Source organism: Dromaius novaehollandiae, chromosome 19 (genome assembly GCF_036370855.1).
Source record: "Dromaius novaehollandiae isolate bDroNov1 chromosome 19, bDroNov1.hap1, whole genome shotgun sequence".
Classification (NCBI taxonomy): Eukaryota; Metazoa; Chordata; class Aves; order Casuariiformes; family Dromaiidae; genus Dromaius; species Dromaius novaehollandiae.
In genome coordinates, this window is record NC_088116.1 from 11,574,478 (window position 1) to 11,599,787 (window position 25,310).

A 25,310-nucleotide genomic window follows, 5' to 3' on the forward strand; every position below is an offset into this window, starting at 1 on the left:
TTCAGGCTGCCTTCCCCTTCCATAAAACCAAATTATCGAAGTGGATAGTGTAAACTGAAGACTACAACATGTGGGGTGACCTGGCTAGAGGATCCTCTCTGGTATCTGGAATCTCTTCTGAAAATCTTATGGGTTGTGGGAGAAGAGAGGAGGGAAAGAGAGTTTAATTGATTACTTTTCCCCTCTGCGGTCCGAGCTGGTGCTAAAGCTGAGGTTATTCCATCAAGATGCACCAAAATTCTCAGGTCCCCAGTTTTATCCATCCGGAGAATCGCGCTGGGCGTACTGAAAGCCAGCAGAGCTCGCTCTGCGGAGGATCTACTGCCAAAAATAAAGCTCGCCGGGACTGCAGGGCTGGCTGCTGTCAGGGAAAGTCAAACTTGGAGCTTTACACGTGTGAGCGGTGTCATTTTAAAAAGTTGGTTCACCAAGGAGATAAACGGGGATTAGCTGCACAAGCTGCTTTAACTCCCTGACATCCTATCACGGATAAAGGTAAGAGCCGCCGGCCATCGGGGACAGTATCGGCGGCTGGTCCGGGTGGCCGGACCCGCGCCCGGCGCTGCCGCGGGGCTGCTCTCGGCTGCGGCAGAGGACGGGCGCGAAGGCACACGGCCATCGGGGATCTCCCCACTGGCGGGGCGTCTCGCTTGCCACGGGGCCGGGATAACCCCGGCTGTCGCTCGCAGTCCCATTGCGGGTGAGATTGGGAAGAGGAGACTTGGAATAAAATCCCATCGAGATGTGTTTAAACAGCCTTAGCTGCAGGGTTTTCTTGCCCTAAACCACACTACTGACTGCAGCAGGTTGGGAACTAGGATCTAAATTGTGCCTATTATCATGAGCTGGCTCGAAAGGCAAAAACAAAGAAACAAACCTGGAAAATTACATTGCAGCCAATTCTGCTGTTCCTCTCCAGAAGAGCATTGCTCTTTGTATTTCTTTTAAGCACTCTCAGTTAAAAAAAACTCTCTCTCCCCATCAGTACTTTTGTCATCCTGAACATGCAGATACCTCTTCATAGTAATTCCTTTCATCATGTTTTTGTCGTGGTTTCCTTTATGGGCGTGAACCGTGAATTTTTGGTGTAGCTTTTGGAAAAGCCCTTTCAGGCTGAGAGAGAGAGAGAGAGAGAGAGAGAGAGAGAGAGAGAGAGATCTGTGTCTGAAAATGCTTCAGCAGAGATATTAAATCAACAGCAGCGTTTTGCCACTGCAAACAATTGCCAGGTACATCCTTAAGCAGTTCCTTCCTCTCGTACCGTTCCAACAACATCATTAAAGAAGTCTTGTCCTTTGTACTCCCCCCCCATACACGCTCATATCTTGTAGTAAATTCATTTTTCAGCCCTGACTTTGTGCAAACACAATGTTGTGCTGCAAGCATTAAAAGGCAATTTAGTACTCAAAGGATTAAAAGCTCATGTTAAATTGAAGACTACACTTGGCATAAACATTAAAAATTGACAGAACACCCTACACATTAACTGCACCAGGGCTCCATAATTAGCATTTAAAAGTAAAACATCATTTCCTTACTGTTTCCTACTTACTCATTTATAATGCATTTATTATAATACAGATGTGGATATGAGGCTTTCCACTATTGTCAGTTAGTAAATAAAATTAAAAAAAAAAAAATTCCTGTTGGAAACCCGGGCCTGTTTGGTGTACGCAAGGAATCGGGGATGAATGGCTTGTTAATCCACATCTCAAATGCCTGATGAATCAGCAGCGACTAACTAACCTCATTCGAGGTCTAATTCTCTTATGTGAGCATCCACGGAGAAGGCTCAGGGCTCGGGAGCGGGGGGTTTCATTGTCTAGCGCCGGCAAATAAGCTCTAGTTGCCGGGATTTTCATGTATTGTGTTGGGTCTAGTGTTGTGCAATGTGGGAAAATAGATATTTGGCTCATCCTGTAATGTGGAAAATTTGTTGCAGATTGAAATTTGAATGCAAAAGGGAAAGAACGAGAAAGCAAATCTCATTAGGGAAAAGGGAAAGAGAGACTATCGAATGTTAAAGGGATAGGACTTTATTGACTTTTTTTTTCTGATTCTTGGATGAGATGGTGTTTTGTTCATGCATGCTAATGCAGACCTCTTTTGTCATTAAAAATGTAAGGTAAAATGGCCAAAAGCTAGCTCTGCTGGGGTCCAGTATGTTTCTGTATTTGCTTTAAGTGTAGTAACACGGCATCGCCTACGTTGCATCTGGCCCGATACTTTCTTCCCATTCCGCATCCCTTAAAACCACCTTCCTCTTTTCCAAAAAAAAACCCAAAGGGCTTTAGCCAACCCTTTTATTTCGACAGATCCCGAGCTCTAGACACACTCGGAGAATTTTAATTAGGCTGCTTAGATCATCCCGGGTGTCATTTGATCGAGATCGCAGTTTGCCAAGAAAGTGTCTCCCTGCCACGGCCTGGGTCAGCGAGCAGAGGGTCTTTTCTTCGCGCACGGAAGGATACGTCCCCTCGGCTGGCCGAGGCGGCCGCCTTCGGTGGGGCCTGGCTTTCCAGCGATGCCGCGTGCCGGCTCCCGCGCTGGCCCGGTCGCACGGGGTGGCGATGAGAAGGGAGCCAGCCCCACCGCTTCGGTAAAACCCACCGCTGCGTATTCGCGCAGAAAAGCGCGGCGACACGTAAATAGCTGGAAAAAGCGTGGTCTTTACCTTCGCGTGGCTTGCCGGCGTGATAAACTTCTTTTTGTTCCCGTTCTGAACCCTCAGTGATATCCTGCTTCCTCCAGGGTCGCTGCTGCGTGCGAGACGAGACCACGGCCTGTGCCGTCCCTGTGAAATGCAATTAGAAGCCCCTCCACAGCCAGCGGGAGCTTAAGTTAAAAGGAGCAAGGGGAAAGCGAAAGGACCTCCCCGCTGTCCAGCAGTGGGTTGACTTTGAAGTCCTGGGCCATCTTTTGTCCCCCCTGGAGGGCCTTTAATCAGGACCTTTGCCTTGTCGTCTGAAAAAAAACCCCTCAAAACCCCCCCGACACAGTTGGTGGGGTTGTCCCTGTGTGTGCCCAGAAGAAAAGCCTTTGTCAGAAATTCCCCCTGACCCAAGCACTTTGTTTCTTTGTGTCCGCCAGACGACTGTTTGAACTAAAAAGGAGGCGAAAACTCGCGGATGCGGTAACGGGATTTTAATAGGGAGCACGGGTGACTTCTTGCGAGCTTTCCTGCCAGGCCCAAGGCCGCGGCGAGGCTTTGGGGCTGAAGGCCTCTTAAAATAAACTCAGCTCCACCGGCTTTTTATAGCCTTCTCCTCTGCAAATGTCCTCGGTGATACAAAGAGGCGCCCGCGGCCGTATTGTACCGCGCTGCGGAGCAGAAGGACTTAATTATCGTGTTAGGTAGAACAGTTCCAGGAACAGGTACGCTCAGCGTGTGATGGTTAACGCTTTGCTTTCGTTGTTTATATTGCAGTGATTTATAAATCAGCTAGAACTTCTTAAATAAATAAATAAATAAAACCCAAACATCATAAATGTTAAATAAATTCTGCAAAACCGGGAAGCGCTAAAGCAGAGAGAACTGAATTTGGACTCGGCGCTGGGAATTGCGTTATAACCCCCGACTGCCGCTGATGTCCTCTGCGGCCTCGGGGCAGTCGTTTCCCTTCTTGTTGCTAAAATGGAGGTGACATCAGGTCTAAGGTGTCATGATTTATGTTTTATTTTCCGTAGCGTTTTACAGATGGACAAAACGCTCCACTGAAATGCTAAGAATTACATTAAAAGTCTGGTACCCAATTCTTTACCCATGAAAAATCTACCTGAGCTGCTGCTTTAAAGAAATTTTTATGTATCTGTTCCAATCTAGCCTTGCTAGCTGAACTGTGACTGTGACTTTTGTTCCAAGGTAAAGGCATACAGCAGTATCCAGGGGTTTTTTTTTTAAACAATATCAAATATTTCTAAAATAACTTTCACATCCTGGTTAAACAACCGTTATCTCCTTACCCATTTTTTCATTCACATTTTGATATGCTACAGCATTTTCCCTACATTAAATCAGTTCCTTTTTAGAGAAAAAGCAAATTATTAAAAAAGGGAGGGGAAAAAAGAGAAGAGATTTTATAGGAACAAATAGATTAATAACCAGCTGTGATATGATCTGGCAGCCTTTCTTAGAGGTATGTGTGGTGTAGGACATGGAGCTGTATTATCAAAACAGGTTAAAGTTTTATCATGGCTCTTATGTATTATATTAGATTCCCACAGCTCGCCTCCCCCAGTAGTGTCTGGAATAATCCAGACTGGATATAGATCATCTGATTAACTGAATCTCAGGAACAATAGCTCAGCTTTGGTATCAATTTTACTCTTTGTGCTTCCTCTCCGTGACCTTCCTATCATTAATTTTTATTTGAATTACTCTGTATTTGTCCCTTTCTTCTTGTGTACTCAAACATTTATTTTGAAGTAAATGCTGAGCCTTTATCCTTGCGTCATTGGTGTTCCATCCCAGTTATGAAACATTACGTTATAATAGAAAATAAACCTGCCTACTCTCTCTAACACAATAATACACATCCTATTGCATGCAACGTGACTGACACATTAATTAATAATAGAGGGACTTTTCATAATTTATCTTGAAACCGTACAGTCCTGGTTTTCACTAGGTTAGCTGTATTCTTCTAACTTCCCTGCTTTCTCAATTACTGTGGTTGAGCCTTGCAAGGGCCCTGCCCTTAATCCAGCAAAATTTATAAAACTGTGCTTAAGTCTGAATGCCTGAACAGCCCCATTTGCTTCAAAAGGCCTTCTTTTTTGCTTGAAGTTAAGCAGCTATTTAAGTGCTTTGCTAGCTTAGGGTCAAAGTGTTGAGCACCTTGTAGGACTGAGTCTTATCTACCTCCTCATTAAAGATACATCAGAACATTTGGCATGTCTTTATCAAGCGGAGAGGTGCAGCCAATTGACTTTATGTGACAGCTAAAAGTGAAGGAGATCAAGGGAGCTTGAGAGACAAAGAAGTTAGGTTTCGTGGGAATCCTAAATGAAAGAAAAATTAGCTTTTTGAAAGCTCGTAAAAATTGTTTCTTGTGTTAGAAGGATTTTCCTTCCAGGGGACTTTTGCTCAGTACTTTTCTAGAGATTTGGATGTGTGGATGGAGGTTGAAATGGAGAAGACTTGGTCCGCATGCTTCATTGCAGACCTTTCTGTTGTGAGCACCGTGACCTTGCAGAGCGCTTGGCCACCCGCAATCCCCAGCGAAGGTGCAGGGAGCACGAATCGGGCGCCTCGAAGGGAGTATTAGGAAGGCTCATATATAATTTTGGCAAGTGGTTTAGAAAGAGCAAGGTGGCTGATAGGTTTAACGCTGAGGAAAATGAGACACCAAATTCACAGCAAGAGGTCAGCTATTAAACTTTTGCTGGGACATGAGTCAATCTCCCAGATTTCCAAACTACCAATGAAGGAGAAATTTTCTCTTTTGGCTGGGACGTTAACTTGATTAGTCTTCGTAACACAAATTAAAAGGTCATTTGTATTTATATTTCTGCTAATGATTATATGAAAAAAATGTTCTAAACACAACACTGTCAGTGCTGTCTCTCTTCTGTGCAGTGGAATACGTGTGCATGCACGATGAACCGGTTAATTCCCCACCAGCCGGCTGTGATGTCCTAGGCACATCCTTCTGCTCCCACTGCAGGATCAGATGATGGACTAAACTGGGCAGCAGGTTGAATCTTGTGTGGAGCATAGATCAATGCAACGATGTACACTGTGTCTGAGGTTCATGAAGGAAAGAGGGAGCACATCAGAAGTCAGAGGGGTCTCTTCCTGGAGGGTTTTCCCTCTGCTCTCCTGACCTGTTAGAGTTCATTGACTCTTCTTTGTACAGTTGAACTCCTAAGTATGAGAGTTGGCATTGCCAAGTTTTGGAGATGGCCACAGCCTTCTATGGATGGACTCTTCTGGGCTCAGCTCTGCCATCACGGGGAACCGCGTCCGGTGCTTGGCTCTGCCCGCCTTTGTCTCGTTGTGACGCTGGGAAAGAGGTCCCCTGAGAAACCGGAGATAGCTGCACTGTTTGTCCCCTGTTCATTTCCTTCTCTTAGGGGTTTCAAGGAGTCTCTCCTCCCAAGTGTTTCCCCTCTACCTGGTGCCATGAGGCCCCTGCGAGAAGACTCTTCTGGAGCCTGAACAGCTGAGTGGGCCGAAGCTAAGTGCCATCTCTCGGGCGATGGTGGCCCCTGCTGCAGGGACCAGGCTGGATTCTGCCAAGGAGGGCTGGATTTGGGGCAGATCTTTGGCAGCGTTCTCCCATTTGCCCCCTGCATCAGCCACCGCCGCTGAGAGATCAGGAGTGTCGTCCTGGGGCAGTAGGTCTGCGCAACGGACCCTCTGCTCTCCCGGGTGAAGCCTTCCCCCCAGGAGGGGCCTTTTCAGCCTACGCCTCCTTTTCCACATCCTGAAGCTGAGATGCAGCTAGAAAAATCCTTTTTTAATAAAAAAGCAGGCATAAATGTAAACTACGCAAGTGTCAGGTTTACACTCATCCTTATAAGGCACATCAGCAGAAAATGCGAGTTTCTGCTAGGCTTATTTATTAAAGTGTTGTGCACTGCAAAGGAAATATCTCCAGTGTTATTTTCAGGCTCAGTGAACTCAAGAATGTATTTGTGAGTCTTCCAGTTATTATGATATCAGTGGGGAAATGCGAGGAACAGGACTTTGCGATGTCAGGCAGCTTTCCTGTCACTGTTAATTTACTGCCTTTCGGAGAACCAGAGCCTAAACACTTGAAGTATTAACATCATTTCAGCTCTTAAGTAAAACTAAAGAAGTCTTTTCATCTTTCCATTGACTGGCGGGCTACTTAGGTAGATCACAAGCTTTCTGTATGCTGCTTTTGTCTGAGTAAAGAGGAAAACTTTAATTGTTCCCATCTTCTAGTGCAGGTATTGATTAATAAAATGTATTAGGAAAGATCTTGGCCTACTTTTTGCACCATCAAACAAGTACTTAATGACTGTATTACTATGAAAATGGCATCACTTTAAAGCATTGGATTTGAGGCCCTTTGTACTTCTCTTTCATTTGATTTCTTTTTTCCTCATCCCATTATGAACAATAAAGTTTCCCTTGTACTTTGAGATTATACAACAGAAGGGAAAGGAGGCAGTGAGTAGCTCGTAGTTCAGGGTACCAAATTCGGCCCAAAGCCGGCAGCTGATGTCTCCAGGCAAACCGAGGCGTTGCCAGGTGTCGGATGAGTAGGCTATCCGCAAGTGCAGACCGGTCAGCGAGCACATGTGAGATGGTGAATCTGTATGATTTACTCTAATTTAGCATTTGGTGGGTAGGAATATTAATATGACTCACATGCCAAGCGGGAGAAGGCGTGTTTATGAGGAACGTAACTAATAGGCCTGTGTAAGATAAAGAATGCCTGCCTCCCACGTCATTTAATCTCCTTTCCTCCTGCGGGCCTCATTTGGAGACTCACTTCTTTTACACCCCTTTGCAGCTTCTGTAGCTACCTACTAGCCTACGTCCTCCCACCCCACATACATCTGCTCACAAATGTACATCATACCGCATGCATCGAGTGTCCTTCCTTTGCACACTTGCTGAGATGTGCCCGTTTTTCTCAGTGCCACGTAATGCTACCAGTTTTAAAGCGGATCTTCTCGTATTATTATACCTGGGGGTCTTGAAAATCCCAGCTTTGCACAGACTCAAAATGCAGCTTGCATCAGTCACTTGCATAAGTGTCTTCAGTTTGCCCATTGAAGGCCACAATGTCCTACTAAAAACTTTGGGTTTAGAGCAATTGAGTGTTGGTACAAAATTGTTCGGACCGACAACAATGTGATGCTTTCAGTCTTGGTGTTTTTATCAAAAACGTCTTTGCCTGTACCTACTAGCCTGTTCCAGCCAGTCTCGCTACCGGAGCCAATTGCGGCGTGTAGTGAGTGGCCTGCAAAGTACTTCTCGCTGCAGAGAAGTATGATTGCACAACACTTCGTAATCTGTAAATTTGGAGCTAAGGCTGTATATTTTATAGCACCAGTACTGGGGAGTCCCAGGTCCGTAAGTAAAATAAGCATCAGGGTGACAATAACACTTGGATTTTATGTCACGCCTGTATACGCGGTGCTGCAAATTGAGGTGCAGAGAAGCGGAATAGCAGCCCACCTTCCTGCCAGGGAAAGCCTGCCGATGCCCCCCCAGCTGACTCCCGGTCCGTCGCTGCTGGCTATGCACACGGATACCGTCAATCAGATGCATTTGTAGCCCACTTGTGCAGACATGTACGTCTGATGCTGTGCTGCATGGAAGTGGCTTGGGTGCTGGGAACATTAGGGTAGGAGGAGCGGAGAAACACAGCTCCGTGGGTTAAAATAGCCAGCAAAGGACCCTTAGTCTCTTTCTTGCCTTGTTCCCTTCACGTTCACAAATGTTCCTCTCTGTCTCTCCTCCTTTTTTTTTTTTTTTCATCCTTCCTAGGGGCGGTGACTGACAGATTAATATATGTCTAGCTACGTGTCTTAGAAATCAAAAGGAAGGTGCTGTCAGAATCGCTTGTCAGAAAATGAGATTAGGCACACTTGTCATTTGCTGAGGATTGCAGTCTTTCAGAGATAAGGTTGCATTTAATGAGTGTAAAAAGCCTCCTTGTGAAAAAGGGGGTGGTGCAGGAGAGGGAGAATGATTATTTTTCTGGTGTCAGCTGAGTGCTTTATCATATAACTTGATACCGTGGCACCCTGGCAGGCGCTGATAATGGCTGCTGGGGCTATTGCACCTCTTCAGTTGCTCTGCAGCTTCAAAAGTGATGACTTGTTACCTGCTTTTAAACTCCTCTTGGATGTTGAAACCCCCTATCCTGAGGGGAAGAAGCGAAAGCGTGTGCAGTGTGTTTTAAAGAGAGACCTGTGAAAACACGCGGCAGAAAGGCAACGTGCTAAATGTATAGCCACTTTCCCCGGCAAACTATAAAGAATACTCGGCGGGTTGCGGTGAAATATGGAACTTGTCTGACAAGTGAGGGATAACTAATGAGAAACAGAGCCGTATCCCACTGAAACCAATTGTGTTTTGTTATGGAAAATATTTATCAAGCTTTTGGTTTTTTTTTTTTTTCATTTGTTGGTTCTCCTAACAGTGCTGTAATAACTCCCCTTTTGTGTGTTATCCAGTTTCTCTCAGTTGTTTAAATCTGCAGCAGGGGTGGGGTGTTTTTTTTTTTGGTGATCAGTTGGATATTATCATATGGTACATGAATATTTTAGATGAATGTTTCATTCATCAAAGTAATGGTCATTCTTTTGCCAAGTGAATGTCTTCGTACTATTTAGAAGCTGGCTAAAAGTACAGATTTATTGTTCGTGATGTAGTGTCTAAATATGAGACGACAGTCAAAACTGGGATTTATCTGTTCAGCAAAAGAGACCCTGCATTAGCTCCAGGTTTTCGCAATACTATTTCTTTACTGGGCTTACCTCTTTTAAAATGATCCTTGGGCGAAGAGATTTCTGTCGTATAGTCTCCTCAGCAAATGAGATGTGATTTTCACTATTTTGCTGGAATGTTAGGAAATGAAAGAAATTACTTGATTGGTTTCCGCTGCTGATTCAGCATTTCCTGGGCTAAAAATGACCTGAAAAACAGAATGGGATGACAGCACACAATAACGGATGCTTTATTCAGCGATAAGAAAGTCTCTTCCTCTGACTGAGGAGAATGAAAAATATTCCTCTCGTATTAGTTGATTCAGGACATAGATATTGACAGACAAATTAATTTGAAATACTTCTGCAGTTTCACAACCCACTAGCAGGCAGAAATTAGGGGAAGATAATGGCCACCGCTTAAAAGTGGTGCATTTATGAAGTGTACTCAAGGCAGCGCCTGTGGATGGGGAAGAATTTATATTATATCTTCTGCTTTTGCGATAGGCATTTAAAATGCTTCTGGTTAGACTATGCAGGGGAGCTGGCAGCTTAAGAGCCAAGCGAGGTCTCGAGGAGCTAAATCCAACTAAATAATGTTCCGTAATATATTTGGTAACTCGGAATTTAAACAGCAGGAAGACGAAGAGATAAAACGTGTGTGTTTTCTGATGGGAAAGTTATAGCCAATGCGGTGATTCTTGCTTTTCATCACTGGCAGAGGGAAAGAAAGGCAATTGCGGTGTTCACATCAAATACTTGGCGTTATTTGGAGAAGCTTGGGGGGGAGAAATGCCTTCATAACTGAAGGGAAGGGGAAGATTTCTTTTCTGTGCAGCGAACGGATTCAGAAAATTATCCAGCCTCCTCTAGGTGTGCAAAACCAGGCTAAACTCTGTCCCGGGAAGCAGCGGAGACCACGTAGTATTTTTTATAGCATCAGGCCCTTAAGGATAATGAAGGGAGAGCAGCCCTATTGTTCAGCTAAGCCCCACTTTTTATCTTTGTTTCCATTTGAAACCAAAAATCATAAAACTGCCTGCAGAGTGGTTGCCTTGCTGTTCCTATAAATGAGAATTCCAGCTTTTATGCTAATTCAGTTTCAGGTTTCTTTGAACCTGCAGTTTATGGGCCTCTGCTTAAAACTGCAATCTGTTCTGCATAAAAGAAGGGATTACAAAGTGTTTTAGTTTTGCAAATGCTGCAGAAAAATAAAAAATAATAAAAAATGTTGCACTGTCATTAATACTCTCTCGCCAAAGTTTTCTGCTTTGTCAAACAAAAAGAAACTTCGCTTATGTTTCAAACTTGGCCAGTGGTATTACTTAGCCCAATAGGTCTGTTGCCTTCTAATTGGTGCTTTTAAGCATCTACTTTCTGTATAACCTTTTCCCCACATCTTACCTTAGCTTAAGGAGCACGTGTGCTGTTTTTCCGCCGAACGGGCAGTCAAGCAAGCAGGACTTTCATCTCCTGCCAGGTCTCCACCCGGGGCGCCAGTCGCTCACCTTCGGGGCGGCAACGTGTCCCCGCGCCCAGAACCGCCGGATCCATCCTCCCGGCGAAATCCCGCCTCGGAGCAATCCATCTTTCCTAACATCTGTTGCCACCTTTTACGGCACAAGCACGCGGTAATGCTGTTTGTCACACTGTTCGTTTAGGTCGCTCGTAAGAACGGGTACTTTGCTTGGACCTCTTTAAGGCCTTCAAGTGTAAGTACTCTCCGTTTGGGACATTAGGGCATCGCTAGCTGTTCAGAGCCATAAAACTCCACTGATAGCTCCATAAATCCTTTTCTCGAGAGAAAGACCCTGCATCTCCTAGCCAGTAATGGCCAAAATTATGTATGTTTTCAAAGCGTTATGGAGGACTTTATAAGGCATCGTAATCACACTCCAAATGCAGACAGCATCGCATCTTCTGGAAAGATTAGCAACTTATTGGAAACAGAAATGTTTCCAGGCTTTAACAGAATACTGAAGGATTGGAAAATCCAGTTTCCACGTTGCCAGGAAAAAACTGCAGAACCTTCCAGGTGAGATGAGGTTTGCCATAAATAATTTAATCCAATATAATCTGCTGTAATTTCAATATTCACTTGCTCATTGCTCCAGAGATGGGTAATTCTTCTTCGGAATGACTGCACTGCTTGGAAGCGAACGTCTGCTTCTCTGCCTGCCGTCGAGGCTGCGTTAGGTCATTTTTATAGAATGGTTGGATCTGAAAACCTTTTTCAGAGAATGAAAAATTTTGAAATCACTTTTGATCCAAGTTCAATGCACTTCATTTGGCTGCTGTCGGGGCAGAAACAAATGTTGACGCTGACAAAGACCACAGACAGATGAAAAAAATTTTGGCAAGGTCCCATGTAGATAAGAGGCAGAAGATTTCAAAAACCTATCCAGGCGTATCTTAAGACGCTAGAAAGTATTGCTGTCAGGAAAGATGGAAGCTTGATCCAAAAGCCATTGAAATCATTAGAAGCTTTTTTTTTCCTTTGCTTTTTTTTTTTTTTTTTTAACTTAATTTGGCTTTGGGTGAATTCCTAAACTCTAAACATCAAATTCAGAATTATAAGACGCATTTCATGCATGTATAATGTTCTAGCAGGAAAACAGAGGTCCTCTACTTATCTTTAAGACATAAATAATGAACATAATGAGGCCCACAGCCCTGCCAATAAACCTTAACAGCCGCAGGGAGATGAGTAGGTAAATGCTTTTCAGATTTTGTGTGTGCTGAGATTTCAGGTGTGGCATGTGGTTAATGTTTGAAAAGTCTAGTACAGACAAGCCTGTCATTTAATCCAGGCTGAATTTATCAAATTAAAGTCTTGTGAGGAGTCTAGGCTTTAATTAGACCCCTTCATACCATGCCAAGATGTATAAAGTCTTGACCAAAGTGTTCACAGAATATATTACCTACCGCACCCTCATATTACGCCTTTAATTCCTAGCCTAGATACAGACTTTGACTCCTCCTGTTATTGTGCTAAGAACACTATACCATTTTAACATCTTCATTTTTGATGGGGACTCAAAACTGGATGCAAGCCATCGACTTACTTCACTGAGGTCATGAAATAGCTCATGGATGGCGATGACTTTTGGCCATTATCCACTCTTTATCCAAGAAACCAGAAATGAAGCCTCCTCTGTTGGCTTTCCAGCTGAGGCTATGGCCTCTCTGACAGCACGGGGTTACTCTCTACAGCACGTGTCTATTAGGAGACGTGAAAACCCATGAAATACTAACAGCCAACGTCTGTGCTCAGATACGTTGTAGGAAGCTGAGGTAACGCTACCTGCTTGAAGAACTTAGAACTTAAATTTCCAGTGCTATAACCAAGACCTAAACTTGGCCATGAATTTTTAATTCTTTGATGAAGATGATTTGTCACAGTTTTGCCAGAGTATCCCTGCTCCTTACCAGACACGTAATGAACACGTGGCAGCGTTTGCAACCACAGTCTTAATTTGGGGCTGTCATTGCGGATGCATTTGTCTTCTATTTGTTGTTGTTGTTACTGTTGTGGATGTTCCCACTTAGTTGTCCCAGTGGAAACTATTACAGTCAGTGCAACTCTACCTGAAATATGAATCCTGGAGAAGTCACAAAATAACACTGGGGAGGAGGAACGTTCACGAATGGATCATACTGTGGAACCCCTAGGATGAGGGTTAATGAGAAATATTTGCATAAAATGCTGTAGTTCTGTATCAGTAATCAGTAGGAAGTTTTTCTTAGGTATGGCTTTCTTAAGCGTAGCACTACTTGTGTGCACTTTTTCGACCATTTTTTCTTCACCTTTTGCAGCGTTTGCTTTGTCCATGTAGGCCTTCAGAGCTGCAGAAGTGTTAGGTGTCTGCCTCCACCGGGGTTACTGCCAGGGGCCGTGGAGGAGGACCTCAAATGAGGCATTCCCCTACTCATCTCCGGTCAGCAGGGCGCCATCCCCCAGGCAAGCTCGGAGCTGGCCAGGAACGTGAGTGCGTCTTCCACGCGTCCCTGACCGGGAGGGTTCAGTTTGGATCGTTATGAGACCTAGACTTGATTGAACCCAGGCACTTCAGCTTGGACTCCTGCGTCAGGCTGCTCTGAGATTGGGTTGGTGTGTGTGTACGTACCAGGTTGGGCCTAACACCTCCACAGCACAGCTCTGTCGAGGGCCACCGCTAACTTGCAACCATCTCTGTTTCTAACATCTGGCCAGTATAGGCAGTGCCCATCTCTTCTTGGCAAGGGGCACCTCCTCAAGGGTGGGGTGGTCAGGTGAGTAGGACTTGCACAGCCAAATACTTCAGAGGATCTAGCTCAGATCCAAATGGGCCTTGTTGGAGGCCACTGAGGTTCAGTTCCGTCAGGATTCCTAGCCCTGCATTGATTCACAGCCGGTGGCTGACTCTTGTTACAGTCACACGGCGTGGCCTCAGAAGCCCTTGAGACCTGCCTTACCACCTCTCAGTTTCTCAGGTAACATTAGGTTGTGTAGGCCTGATACGCCAAGGAGCGTAACTGCGTATCTTCATATCACTTTGGGTTATAGCAGATACCATTTGGCTATGACTGCCTTGCTTCGGTGAATAATCATTTATATAATAATGTATCCATTTATTTTCCGTGCATTTATTTTCTGCAGCAGCTATTACTGATGGTGTGCAGCACCGAAGAAAAATCTTGAGTGACCAGTAACTTTGCTGCCTGTCAACAATGACATTTGCTGCTGAAACTAAGATAAGACAAGTCTGTGGGAGAATAAAAGCCAGGGCCACATCTCTCTGCCGTCAAGGACCGGTGCGTCTCAGGCACCCAAACTTCACGAGCAGTTGGAGGGTTTAATGCGAGGGACCGTTTCTAAAGTTCAGACGTTTTAACCGATGGGGAAACGGATGGACGCGCTCGTGCGCGTTGTGGGCTCCCCGAGGGCTCCGAGCAGCGCTCGCCACGGCCGCCCGCGCGTCCGGGCTCCGCGGGGAGGCCCCGCAGCCGCGCTCTGCGCTCGCTGCCCGGATCCCCGCCGGCGGCGCCGCCTCGCCCCTCCCTCCGCGCGGCCGCGCCCAGGGGAAAGGCGGCGGCGGCGGCGGCGGCGTGGCCGGTCCCCGAGGGCGCGGCCGCCCCGCCCGCGGCAGCACCTGCCGCGCCGCCCCCCGCCCGCAGCGCAGCGCAGCGCGGCGCCCCGCGGGCCGCGACGGGACGGGCCGGGCCGGGGCGGCGGCGGCGGCGGGAGGCGGCGCGGGGCGGGGCGGGCGGGGGGAGGAGCTGGCGGCGGCGGCCGGGTGGGAAGAGCGTCTCGGAGCGGCGCGCAGTGCGGAGCGCCCGGGCGGCGGCGGCGGCAGGCGGCGAGGTCCGGCCGGCAGCGGCAGCCGGGCCGGGCGGAGCGGAGCGCGCCGCTCCCCCCGCCGGGGGATTACAGGCTTGCGACGTGTTTCGGCGGAGCCGGAGGATTTGGGGGCCGAGCCGCCGCGTCTGCCCGATGGAATTCACCTGAGCGCGGCCGCGGCGAGCCTCGACGGCGGGAGAGGCGCCTGGGGGGGGGCCCAGGCTCTGCGGGAGCCCGCTTTGTCTCGGGAGAGGACGGGCCGGAATAGCCTGACTTTCTAAAACAAAACAAGAGAAAAAAGAGAAAAAACCCGCGGAAAGGCCCCGCCGCCGCTGGCAGATGAGCCCCGCCGGCGCTGGACCCGCGCTGCCCCGCGGAGGGAGGTGCGTGTGACAGGAGGGGCCGCGCCGCCCCGGCGTCCGGAGTTGCTGCCCGCCGCGGAGGGCGGCCGCGCACCCGCCGGGGCTGCGTGGGGCCGGTGCCCCTGGCTGCCGCCGCCGCCGTCGCACATGGCTTTCTTTGTCCTGCTGCTGCTTTATTAGCTTTCCGCGGTCGCCGCTCTCGGCGCACACACTCGCTCGCTCTCACACACACACGCACACCCCTCGCTTTCTCTCTCCTCCCAGGGAACCATCTTGCCGGGAGAGGGGGGAGGGGGGGCTCCTGCGCTTTTCCGCTCGCTCTCCAGCAAGGATGTGCGCCGGGGCGCCCGGCCCGGACGGCCTCGTCCCCTGACGGATTAGTTCGCGCTTCGCTTCGAGACTTTCCGCGCCGCCCTGGATGGGAGTTCGGCGGCGCGCACCGCCCCGCACCGCCATGAGCGCCCGGCTGTCAGTCGCGCCTAACCCCGCGCGAGCAGGTAAAGCCGCTGCGCGGGCCGGGGCGCTGCGCCTCCCCCGCGCAGGCAGCGCCGTCGAGGGCGGCCGGCGGCGCCCTCCCCTGCGGGGCTCCCGGGCGCGGTGCGCTGCGCGCCGGCGGGCGGAGGGGCCGCGGCGGGGGCAGGTGCGCGGGGCGGCGGGCGGCGCAAGTGCTGCGGGCGCGCGGGCCGGGAGTGAGTCAGGGCGCTGCGTCTGGGCAGGAAATGTTCCAGTGGTACGTCGCCTTGAGTGGCGGCAGGGTCCTCGAGGAGGGAAAAACACTCTTTCGGCCTTTTCTTTCTTCTTTTTTTCTATTTTTTCTTTTTTTTTCCTTAGCCCAGGGGCCGCCGACGGCTTTCATTTCGCGCTGGAAAGGATTAAGCGGGGCTGGGTAACAAGGGGATTTCTAGGGGAAAACGAGCAGAGTGCTGTTGGTAGGGCACGGTGCCCCTTGGGCCGTCGCGTGTGCGCCGGATCCGTTCGGAGCCGCTTTCCCCAGACGCGGCGTTGGCAGCAGACGTAGCGCGGTGCCGTGAGCTGCCCGCGCGGGAGCTGAGCGGTGGCAGTGAGCTGCGCGGAGGCGAACGGAGACCCGGGTCCATTCGTCTCCTGGGAAGGGAGGTCTGAGCCCTTCTCCTTCGCTTGAACATCAAGGTTTGACCCCATTGCCTTAGTGCGTGCATGGCTGGAGTAAAAACACTTCGTGGGCTATAGGCGCTGGTCAGTATAGAGGCGTTTTATTGAAGTCGGCACCGCGAAGGCGTCGTACCTTAGCCTTCTGCGTGAGCGTGGAGTTATTCAGAATTTGGCCTTCTGTTCTTCTAGTGCTTTTGCGCGATATGACTACTTAATTACGAAAAAAATGTTAATTGCATCGGAATTAGTTGATACGGTATCATTTGCTGGCAGAGATTGTATTTATTGCTGTCTCAGTTGTACATTGACCGCAGTTAGTGTCTCGTATTTAAAACCAAATTTAAAAGTAGTCAAATACGCAGGCAAAGTTTCCACTCTTGGTTCGAGCTGGCGAGGTGGTTATTGGTTATTTGTACGGTAACCTGGGCGATGTTATTTTTTGGAGTTGCTGTTCCTTCAACATCAGGGGCAGTAATGCAAAATGAGATTTGCTTGCTGACAACCTTTGTCTTTGTGAAATTATTCCTTTAATATATGCATGTTGTGCTGCTGATCATGCCCCTAATTTGCCCGCAAGTGATGCTCCTGCAGACCTTATTGTGCACCACGTTACGCTGAAGAAGTGCCACTTGGAGATTGCACGACAGTGTTGCTTCCCGTTTTATGCAGTATAAAGGAGAAGATTTCACCTGGAAATCCTTCGCTTAAAAAAAAAAATCTGTTGGTTTACTTTTGGCATTAGAGCAAACTTCTTAAATGTTTTCCTCTCTCTCGCTGTTGTTTGGAAAAACCGAGGGAATAGGAAACACGCAGCTTCCCTAGGCTGCTTCATTTTGAAACAGCAAAATAAAGCAAGAATTGAAGCTATAAGAAGTTTTTTCAAAAAAATGAACTGATACGGGTTTTAATTTTAGAAGAAATAGTGGTTTGCAGAGTTCTGACTTCTGCGGGAAGCTGCGTATGAAAAGGCGACACCAGATGAGATTCCCTGGGCAAGGTTATTATTTTTAATCAGAGAGCAGGCTGATTGGCAAGGTTATGAAAGCACTGAGCATCTCTTAATTTGTTGGACTGTTATCAGACCGCTCTTTAAAGCACGTGGCCTTCTTGATCTCTTCAATTTGTCCTTTATTCACATATTTTCATTAATTTAGAGAAAGCCATCACCGAATAATAAATCCATCGCTGGGCAATAAATCCAGTGTTTACAAGGTATTTAATCTGGAAGAAAATATACCAGCTCAGCTTTTAAATAAGCCAGCAGTGATCTAGTAAAATCTGTTTAGAAGGCTGAAAAAGAATAAAGCCATTTTTAATAATAATCACAGAGATCTTTTATGTTGTGAACTTGAGGGCAGTGTAGTATTATAGTATAATATGCAATCAGAACTGTATTGACTTATTTGTCTATTGGTAATTTCACACCTAAATTTTAGTACAGTAGAGACATTTAATATACCTTGTTTGATTGATTTTTTTTTTCCTTGGGTTTGAATTCAGAAATTCCTGCCCTACAACAAAAAACACAATCTGCTTTCCAGATATACAGTGCTCTTTAATTATTTTTCCTGAATCCAGTGAGAAAACTGTTCTGTATCAGTCAAAAAGAAGACTAAAATATTTCCCAAATGTTGCATTTTTGTGCTCCCTGTTTGCAGTATTTTATTACTGAGCACACTTCTGTGTATTTTCAAAAAGCAGATCATCTCTCCACAGTGTTGTATCCAGAATATAGTTCACATTCGAACAGCTAGCTGTATTTTATGCATGTGGATATGGTAGAAGTTTAAGCTTTCGATGTGTATGTATATATACGTGTGCATATGCATCCGTACACAGATGCCTAAACTTCGTTCTTTCTATTTTTGGAATCAGGATGTTTGCAAAATTAACATTTGCAGTGTTATCTTCTCCAGTCTGATTTCTTACCGTTATAGGTTTAGAAAGGAGGAGCACAACATTCTTGCATGAAACTTAAATAAGGCTTTTAAGTAATAGGGAAAAAGATTGACTAAAGTACTTACATACAAACAGCAGTAGTAGATAAGATACTAACACAATTTCAGGAGGAAAAAACCTCCCATAGATAAAGATAACGATGAAAAATAAAATGGATTATTAGTTTAGTTACAGACTATGGTGTCTAGAGTCAATTATTCTGGCTGAGGCAAATCCTATGTGGAAATATTACTATTAAATACTAATAGTGGCTTTCTTTTCCAAAGAATATGTGAGTGACTTATATAATTACTAACTTATCAACCCTGTTTTAAAGATACTAAAAATCAAGTGGTTACCACAGTAGGGGGTCTCCCAAAATATTAAAAACAAAAAAAAAAGAGGAAAAAAGAGAAAAAGAAACCCACAGTTCTGCAAATTCGTGAAACTGGATTATATGATTCAAAATCGTGGCTCTTCTCGATTGCAAAATCAATGTCAGACTGTATTGGATAATTACAGTACCAAAATACAGTTTGTGTGCAGCTGATATGTTGAATAAAAAATCATTTCTTTCTTTATTAAATAGAATTTTTCCAAATAAATATCTGCACTGCAGGGTGGTGAAGCACAGCCAAATAGCACCACCTCATGGACACTTTCTTCTGAGGCTGCAGCTTTCATTAGCTCCCTTGGAGTTGTTACCTGATTTGTTTTTTTTGTTTTTTTTTTAATATACGTACGTATATATGTGTATATAAATATACTGACATATCTTTTGAAACGTAACACTTGTAGAAGATGTAACTTTTTTTTTTAATTGGTCTTTCAGGCATCTGATGCCAGCTCTGAAAAACTGTTCAACGCTGTTACAAATAAAGGTAAGACTGCAGTTCACATCACAAACATATTTTTCTCCATACATTTCTTTTCATGGCAATTTCAGTGGGAGATGAAATGTAACTTGTCTTGCAGAAATGTCGCAATCAGCTTGTTAGTGCTTTTTATGTTTCTCTTGGTTTCAGACATGTTCTGTATGCTTGGTAATTGCTTTGCTTAAGCAATATAATATAGAGGCTTTAAATAATGCATTGCCTGCCAGGTCAGAATTAATTTAAATAACAATATTAGGAATAGTTTATTTTACAAATGGCTTTAATTTAAGCTCATTTAAATAACTGTAAGAGTTTTCAAAATGTTTTAACTTGATTGTTACTCATCAGCTACATGATAGACATGGAATTATGAATAGCCAATTTGCACTGCTGACAGTAATAACCAGCCAGCGTTTAGTATTCACAGGATAATAGTCATAAACCATGGCTTACTGTGCTGTATGCTTTCTGTAAAGTTAATAAATGATATAGAGGGCCACATTTAAATATTCAGTATCCCATTAATTTCTTCCAAACAGCAATATAAAGAGAGAGCGGCTAATGATATAGCAGTACATTAAGGGAAAACTTACCCTAAATCAGTGCCAGAAAGCTTCTGCGCGGAGCTTGTCCCGGAGCAGCGTTACTGGGAAGACTGTAGGCTTGGGGGATTTGGGGGGGTGTTTTGCTTTGGTTTGTGTTTTTTGTGAGGAGGGTCGAGGAGCGGCTCCGCACATGGGTTGCGCCAACGTGTATCATCCAAAGCCGTTAGAGTGCATCAGCTTTTCGGCCTTTTTCACCCCACTGTGAATTGCGGTGCGTGATAACCGGGTAGTGAAAAGGTACGCTTCCAGCTCTAAAGCCACAGTATTTTAGCTTGCTGATTTTTCTGGAACGTTTGAGTCAGTCTGGACCATCAAATACGGATTTGTTTCTGGTTTGGCCTTTAGATACTGTCTGTTGACCAGGTGTGGATTTGCTTAGTTATTTGCCCTTTGCACTTCTCGGGCGGTTCGGGCTTGGGTTTTTTATTCCAACTGGCCGTTCTGGTGGTTTTCTGTGCTTTTTAATTCACGAAGCCGTAGTTTAGCTGGGGACAGTTCTGTGACCCCGTTACCTTGGGGATTCCCCCTCTGATGGACCATCACTAGTGAAATTTGGAGGAGGGGAAAAAAAAAGGTGGAGGGGGGGGAGGAAGACTTATGTGTTTGGAGTGACCCGAGGCCCCCAAACTACATGTGACTGCATCTTTATTTTGCTAATTTGCTGTAAAGAGCCTTGGCATTTGAGTCGGCCTTTCTTGGGGCTGGGCCAGGGGAGAATAGGAGCCAAGGCGGTGAATGGACATTCCTCCCCGGCCGCCTGTAACTAGGGTGAAGGGCTCTCTGCGGCCGGGAATGAGGAGTGATTGATGAAGAGCAGGCCCCTGCTCCTCTTCCTTTCGTTTTCTTTGGGGAATCGCCGCATTTCCCACATTCTTATTTTTGTTTACTTACCGAGGAGTTTGCTTCGTGGCATCTATTTGGCTGTGAATACCCGTGCTTGACAGGGAGCCTTTTCTTCCGAGCTACTTTTCTTTGGTGATTTAGTTCCCTTGAAAGGATTAGGGTTTCTTTGTGTAGCCTAAAATCAACATAGGCTTTTCGAAGCTTTGCTTGGGAAACCATACACAAATAAGCTTTTTAGTTGATGGTAGATTATTCCTTTGCCCCTTATTTCCATCAAAATGGCGTCTTTCTTTTCTCCTCCTGAGTTTCCCCTTAAAGCCATATGCTAATTCCTGTTGGGAACATGAATGACAAGGGGCAGAATCAATGCAAATCCAGGTGCGGCAAAACTAGGCTGACTGGTATTTTTTTTTTTTATTTTATTTTTTTTCCCCACTGGGAGAAAGAGATTAAGGGGAGAGAGGGCAGAAGAAGCATGAGGGAGAGTTTTGTTAAAGAGATTAGCATTCAGACTGCTAAATATCAGGAAAACAACCTCAAAAAGATCGCCCTGTTCGGAGATAATGTCAATAATTGCTTGCAGACAGGTGCAGGGATTCGCGGGGAGGGCGGCGGGTTGCCGTTGGGCTGTTGCCTTCTCGCCGTGTGTGTGTGCCGTGGGGATGGTTGACGACTGTCGAGGCGCTGTCAGTTTGATGTATTTCAAGTTCAAGTTCTTGTGTTGCAATTCAGCCTGTTTGCTTTAAAGCCAGTTCTTCCCCCCTGTGTTGCCCGTTGTTTCTTTTGCCAAAAGCAATAAAAATCACTCTTAAGAAAGGTCAGATCTGCGCTGGATAAATCAGGATGAGAATCTGCAGAGCCGCTGGCTGATAGACCAGCGTGAGAGGTGCAGCGAGCTGACAAGTGCGCAGCCCTCCCTGGCCAGAGCCGGTCCTCTCCGACGGCCCTCAGACTTACCCGAGTTTCACACGCGCTCTTTGTCTTGCCCTGTTTATTTTATAAATTACAGCTAGTTGAGGTAGCAGAAGCTACAGGAGTAACGTACTTGTAAAGCACACGGAAATCCTGAAGCATTTTGGGTCTTGTGGATGCGTTTTATCTGCTTTCTGCCATTCAATTGTTATGTTACAGTAGGACTTTGTGGCTGAAGGTGAGATCAAGCTCGTACTGTGCTTGGATTAGTATGGATGCATCATGTGGAAGGGTCTCTTCAAAAATATTAATAATAAAAAAATCTAGGGCAAAAGGACCCCCCCACACACAGCTCCTGCAAGGAGGAGAAGATCCATGAAGATTCATGAATTCAGACCTCCCATGTAGGTGTTAACTGCCCTTAGAGTCTAACGGGAAGATGCATACCTGAATGCAGATGGGTCCTGTGGGCTTGGGGAGCTGATCCATGGGTTTTGGGGACGCTAGGGGCTGTGTCACGTGTGATACCAGAGCAAAGCCTGAGCGGGAGAGGGCCGCAGCAAGCCTGGAGCTGTGTCTGCAGCAGGGTGGGAATCGTTGAGAAGGGCACGGCTTGGTGACCGGGGCAGGAATCGCTGTAGCTGCCGTTGGGCGTTGGGATGAGTTGTTCCTAGCTATGAATCAGCGCCCTCAGCTCCATCACTCAGACATGAGGTCTTTCCGCTGTGATGCTCACAGTTATGATGATTCCCACTGAAATCCAGGGAGGTAGATGTCTAAAGACTGAGAGCCCTTAGTAGCATTTGGAAAATAGGTTGGACTGTTAAACAGATGAGATGGGCAAGTAATAGAAGATGAGAGGTCTTACCTTTCCATTAGGAACGATAAATTGAGGCGCAGACTGGGTAAACTACTTCTGCTAGGTTGTATGAGCCTATGGAGAAGTCAGGAGTCAAGCTGGGACTTCCTGTGCATGGGAACAGCCAGGGAACTCGCCCTCCCTCCTGCCCCACCAGGGTTGCAGCAGCTCCAGGGGAACGCCCATGTTTATTAAGTGCCGGGGATATCTGACTACCTCTCCAGGTGATTTCAGTCTGCTTATGAAAATTGATAGTGGGATGTGTCCTTATGTCGGTGTTTCCCACGCTGCTCTGCCGTGTGTCAGCCTTTCAGATGGGCTTTCTTACGACGTTGCCCTGATTAGCCTGAGGGCATCACCCAACTGCAGCTCCAGGTCTAGTCCATCCCCTCCCTCCATGCAGCGTATACCTTCCAATTTCAGAATCGCTGCTTATAGTCTTCAAGTGTTTTAAAAAAAATGCCAGCTTTTCCTTAGCGTCTCAGTGTCAACCTTAATAACATTAGTTCTGTCCTAAATACAGACTTTTTGTTTACTAATTTTTGTAACATAACTTTGCAGCAAAATTAAGTTCTGTTATCTCTTAATTAAAAGAGACACTTCTGAAAATCATATCATAGAGCAGGCAGCTCCTACTACTGCTGTGGATTTAATTTATGTTAACTCCCTCCTATGTACCCTTGGAAAACAGCTTTTCTTGGAGAGAGAAAAGAGTCCCATAGTGGTGAAGTTTCATTTGCGTTGTGTAGTGAAGTTTGCCTTTGATCAGAAGCACAATTGGGCTGTTACAGCTTTTTATGTTCAAATTGTTTACAGGATGTTCATGTAAACTTTATGAATCCTTCTGCTTTGTGGTACCACCAGCTGTCAGGGAAATATTTATACTCTCAGCTGGAGGCAGATCAAGGCATCTGGGTTACTAGTCCTTGCTAGCGGCTGAAATACTGGTTGGATCAAGCCCTGGCTTTTTAGGTGGTTCTAGAGCAATATCCTTCCCCAAGAAAAACAGGCATATTGTTTTCTCTTCCCTCATCTTTCTTTGGTGAATCATTTCTTGAGGATCCTCTGCAGCATCTGTTTCTGTAAACGAGTAGGGAGCTCAACCAGGCAGATGCTTCTCTTTCCTGAGCCAATTCACAGGAGATACTTGGCCGTAGAGAAGTGCCCTCTCTCCAAGTGAGCCATCCACGCAACATCTCACGTTGAGTATGTCTGAATCCACTACAGCGTAGATAGCATGCGTGCAGTCTTCACATAATGCGTGTGCCCAAGAGCTGACTGCTTCTCCCGCTTTCCACCGAGCCTTCCTCCTTCCTTTCCAAGAGCCCATGGGAACCTACGTAACATCCTTAGGTATATTCTCAGCCTTGCTTTTGACTTCTTTGGGGCTGCTCTCTGCATAGTTTGGTCCTCCACACTACCTCTTCTCCTCAGGGGAATGATTCTTCCTAGTTTGCCATTAAGGTTATGGAGCAATCCCACTGCCGCAGGAAAGGCACTAGTCAGCCAAAGAACGTCAGGGGCTGCTGAATCATAAAAGTGGCTCCGCAGATGACTTTTTGTGGTTGTTAAGATGGCCTGCCCGCCCTAAATGACTGCCTTTCCAGTGGAGAGTTTGCTGCTGGCCTTGCGTCACTTGATTGCCCTGCATTTCATGGGTTTCACATGATTTCTCAGTATTTTCCCTGTTCACTATCTCATTAGTGAGATACTGAGCATTTGGAAGAGTATGTTGCTTTGAAGGCCCAAGTTTCTTGTATCTGCGAGTTAGATTAGAAGAAATGTTGCATCGCTTCCCTGTAACTTCCAAGTCAGACAGATGAAAAAAATCAACCTGTGCCTTGAGATGGTCCTTTGTTCGAGTACACAAAACAGCCAGTCAGCTAGTTTTGTACCGTGAAGGCTTTATCTGAGCAAGGTGTTTGTTGCCTGACTTCCCCTTACGCCTTCATCTCTTGCATCCAACCAGGCCTGTCCAGAGCAGGCTGCCCATGTCCCCTCCCCTTCCCGTGCTAGAGGCTCTCGGTCGAGGACGCGAGAGCCAGTGCTGGGGGATATCATAGCTATTCCACAGCTGCAGGAGAAGGTCACTGAGTAATGTGATGTACCCTGAGTGCCCGTAGAGACAGGTGAAAGTCAAAGGCAGGCCTTTCCAGAACCTTTCAGATTCTTACATCTGAAATGTTACAGTCTTAAAATAAAGGAGTCTTTTGAGGCATCGCTGATCATTTTTTAAGTTAGTCATTACAAACAAAGAAAAACCATAAAGCACCCAGAATAGTACAAGTACCTGCAGGCACTGCCTTTTCTTACATCTGAACCAGAACAGCTGAAGGAGGCGGTTGAATATGTTGTTCTGGGAAGCCTTGCCCATTTGCACTTGCATCAGCTACTCTCTTTTTTCTCGGTTGGTGGTTGCGTTCCTTTACGCGTTCATTTAAGGCTGTTGATTTCAGCAAAGTCAAACTATTTCAGTGTCAGGGAGAAAAATGACAATACTTACAGATGCATAATTTTTCTATTCTGGAGAAAGTATTTGTTTTATAGATTAAACTATATTTGACTTTTCTCAGAGAGATGTATTAGCGTTGGGCTGCAAAATAACAAATTGTGAAAATCAATTCAAAATTAGGTTAAAAAATTCGTAGGGGTGAGAGTGTTACGATGGCAAAGATCCTGACTTGACATGCTTCAAGATTAGTGGAGTCCAAGTTGGAGTTTGGCATGAGATTTCCTAAATGGAGCGTCCTGCAGACCTCCCGTATCTGGCCTGCTGTTAGTCTCTCCCTTGTAATAAAATGTTGTTTTCTCTGAAAATGTATGTTTATTTAACTAGGTCTCTTTTTGCTTCACAATCTGGATTCCATTCAGTCAGTTACCACTCCAATTAACTAACAATTATTTAACATTAACAGTAATTACAGACGCCAGTTAAGCGCCTACAGATGTCAACTGTTAGCTTTGTACCTAATCACTCAATGAAATGGAGAAAGTTCAACAAACATCAATTAGCCAGGCAATTAGTATGAGGTAGGAAAGAGCATGTTATCG

At 46.1% G+C, this 25,310-nt stretch overlaps 1 protein-coding gene and 1 long non-coding RNA gene across 9 annotated transcripts in view; one reads left to right on the forward strand and one right to left on the reverse strand.

Moving 5' to 3' along the window:
* Nucleotides 1-25,310, forward strand: part of AUTS2 (activator of transcription and developmental regulator AUTS2) — a 767,986-nt gene that overhangs the window by 673,912 nt on the left and 68,764 nt on the right. For all 7 annotated transcript variants that reach the window (XM_064523450.1, XM_064523454.1, XM_064523452.1 and 4 more), the window contains one exon: nucleotides 18,998-19,046. In XM_064523450.1, coding sequence (XP_064379520.1) covers nucleotides 18,998-19,046 — 49 coding nt within the window. The remainder of the gene's footprint in view (nucleotides 1-18,997; nucleotides 19,047-25,310) is intronic.
* On the reverse strand, nucleotides 541-11,653 carry LOC135330339 (uncharacterized). 2 transcript variants are annotated; one of them, XR_010392321.1, is made up of 4 exons: nucleotides 10,819-11,653; nucleotides 9,466-9,623; nucleotides 2,675-2,794; nucleotides 541-1,113 (listed from the first exon to the last, which is right to left on the reverse strand). It is a non-coding gene; the product is annotated as an uncharacterized LOC135330339 (long non-coding RNA). The 2 variants fall into 2 exon arrangements; XR_010392320.1 differs by having other exon boundaries at nucleotides 2,675-2,817.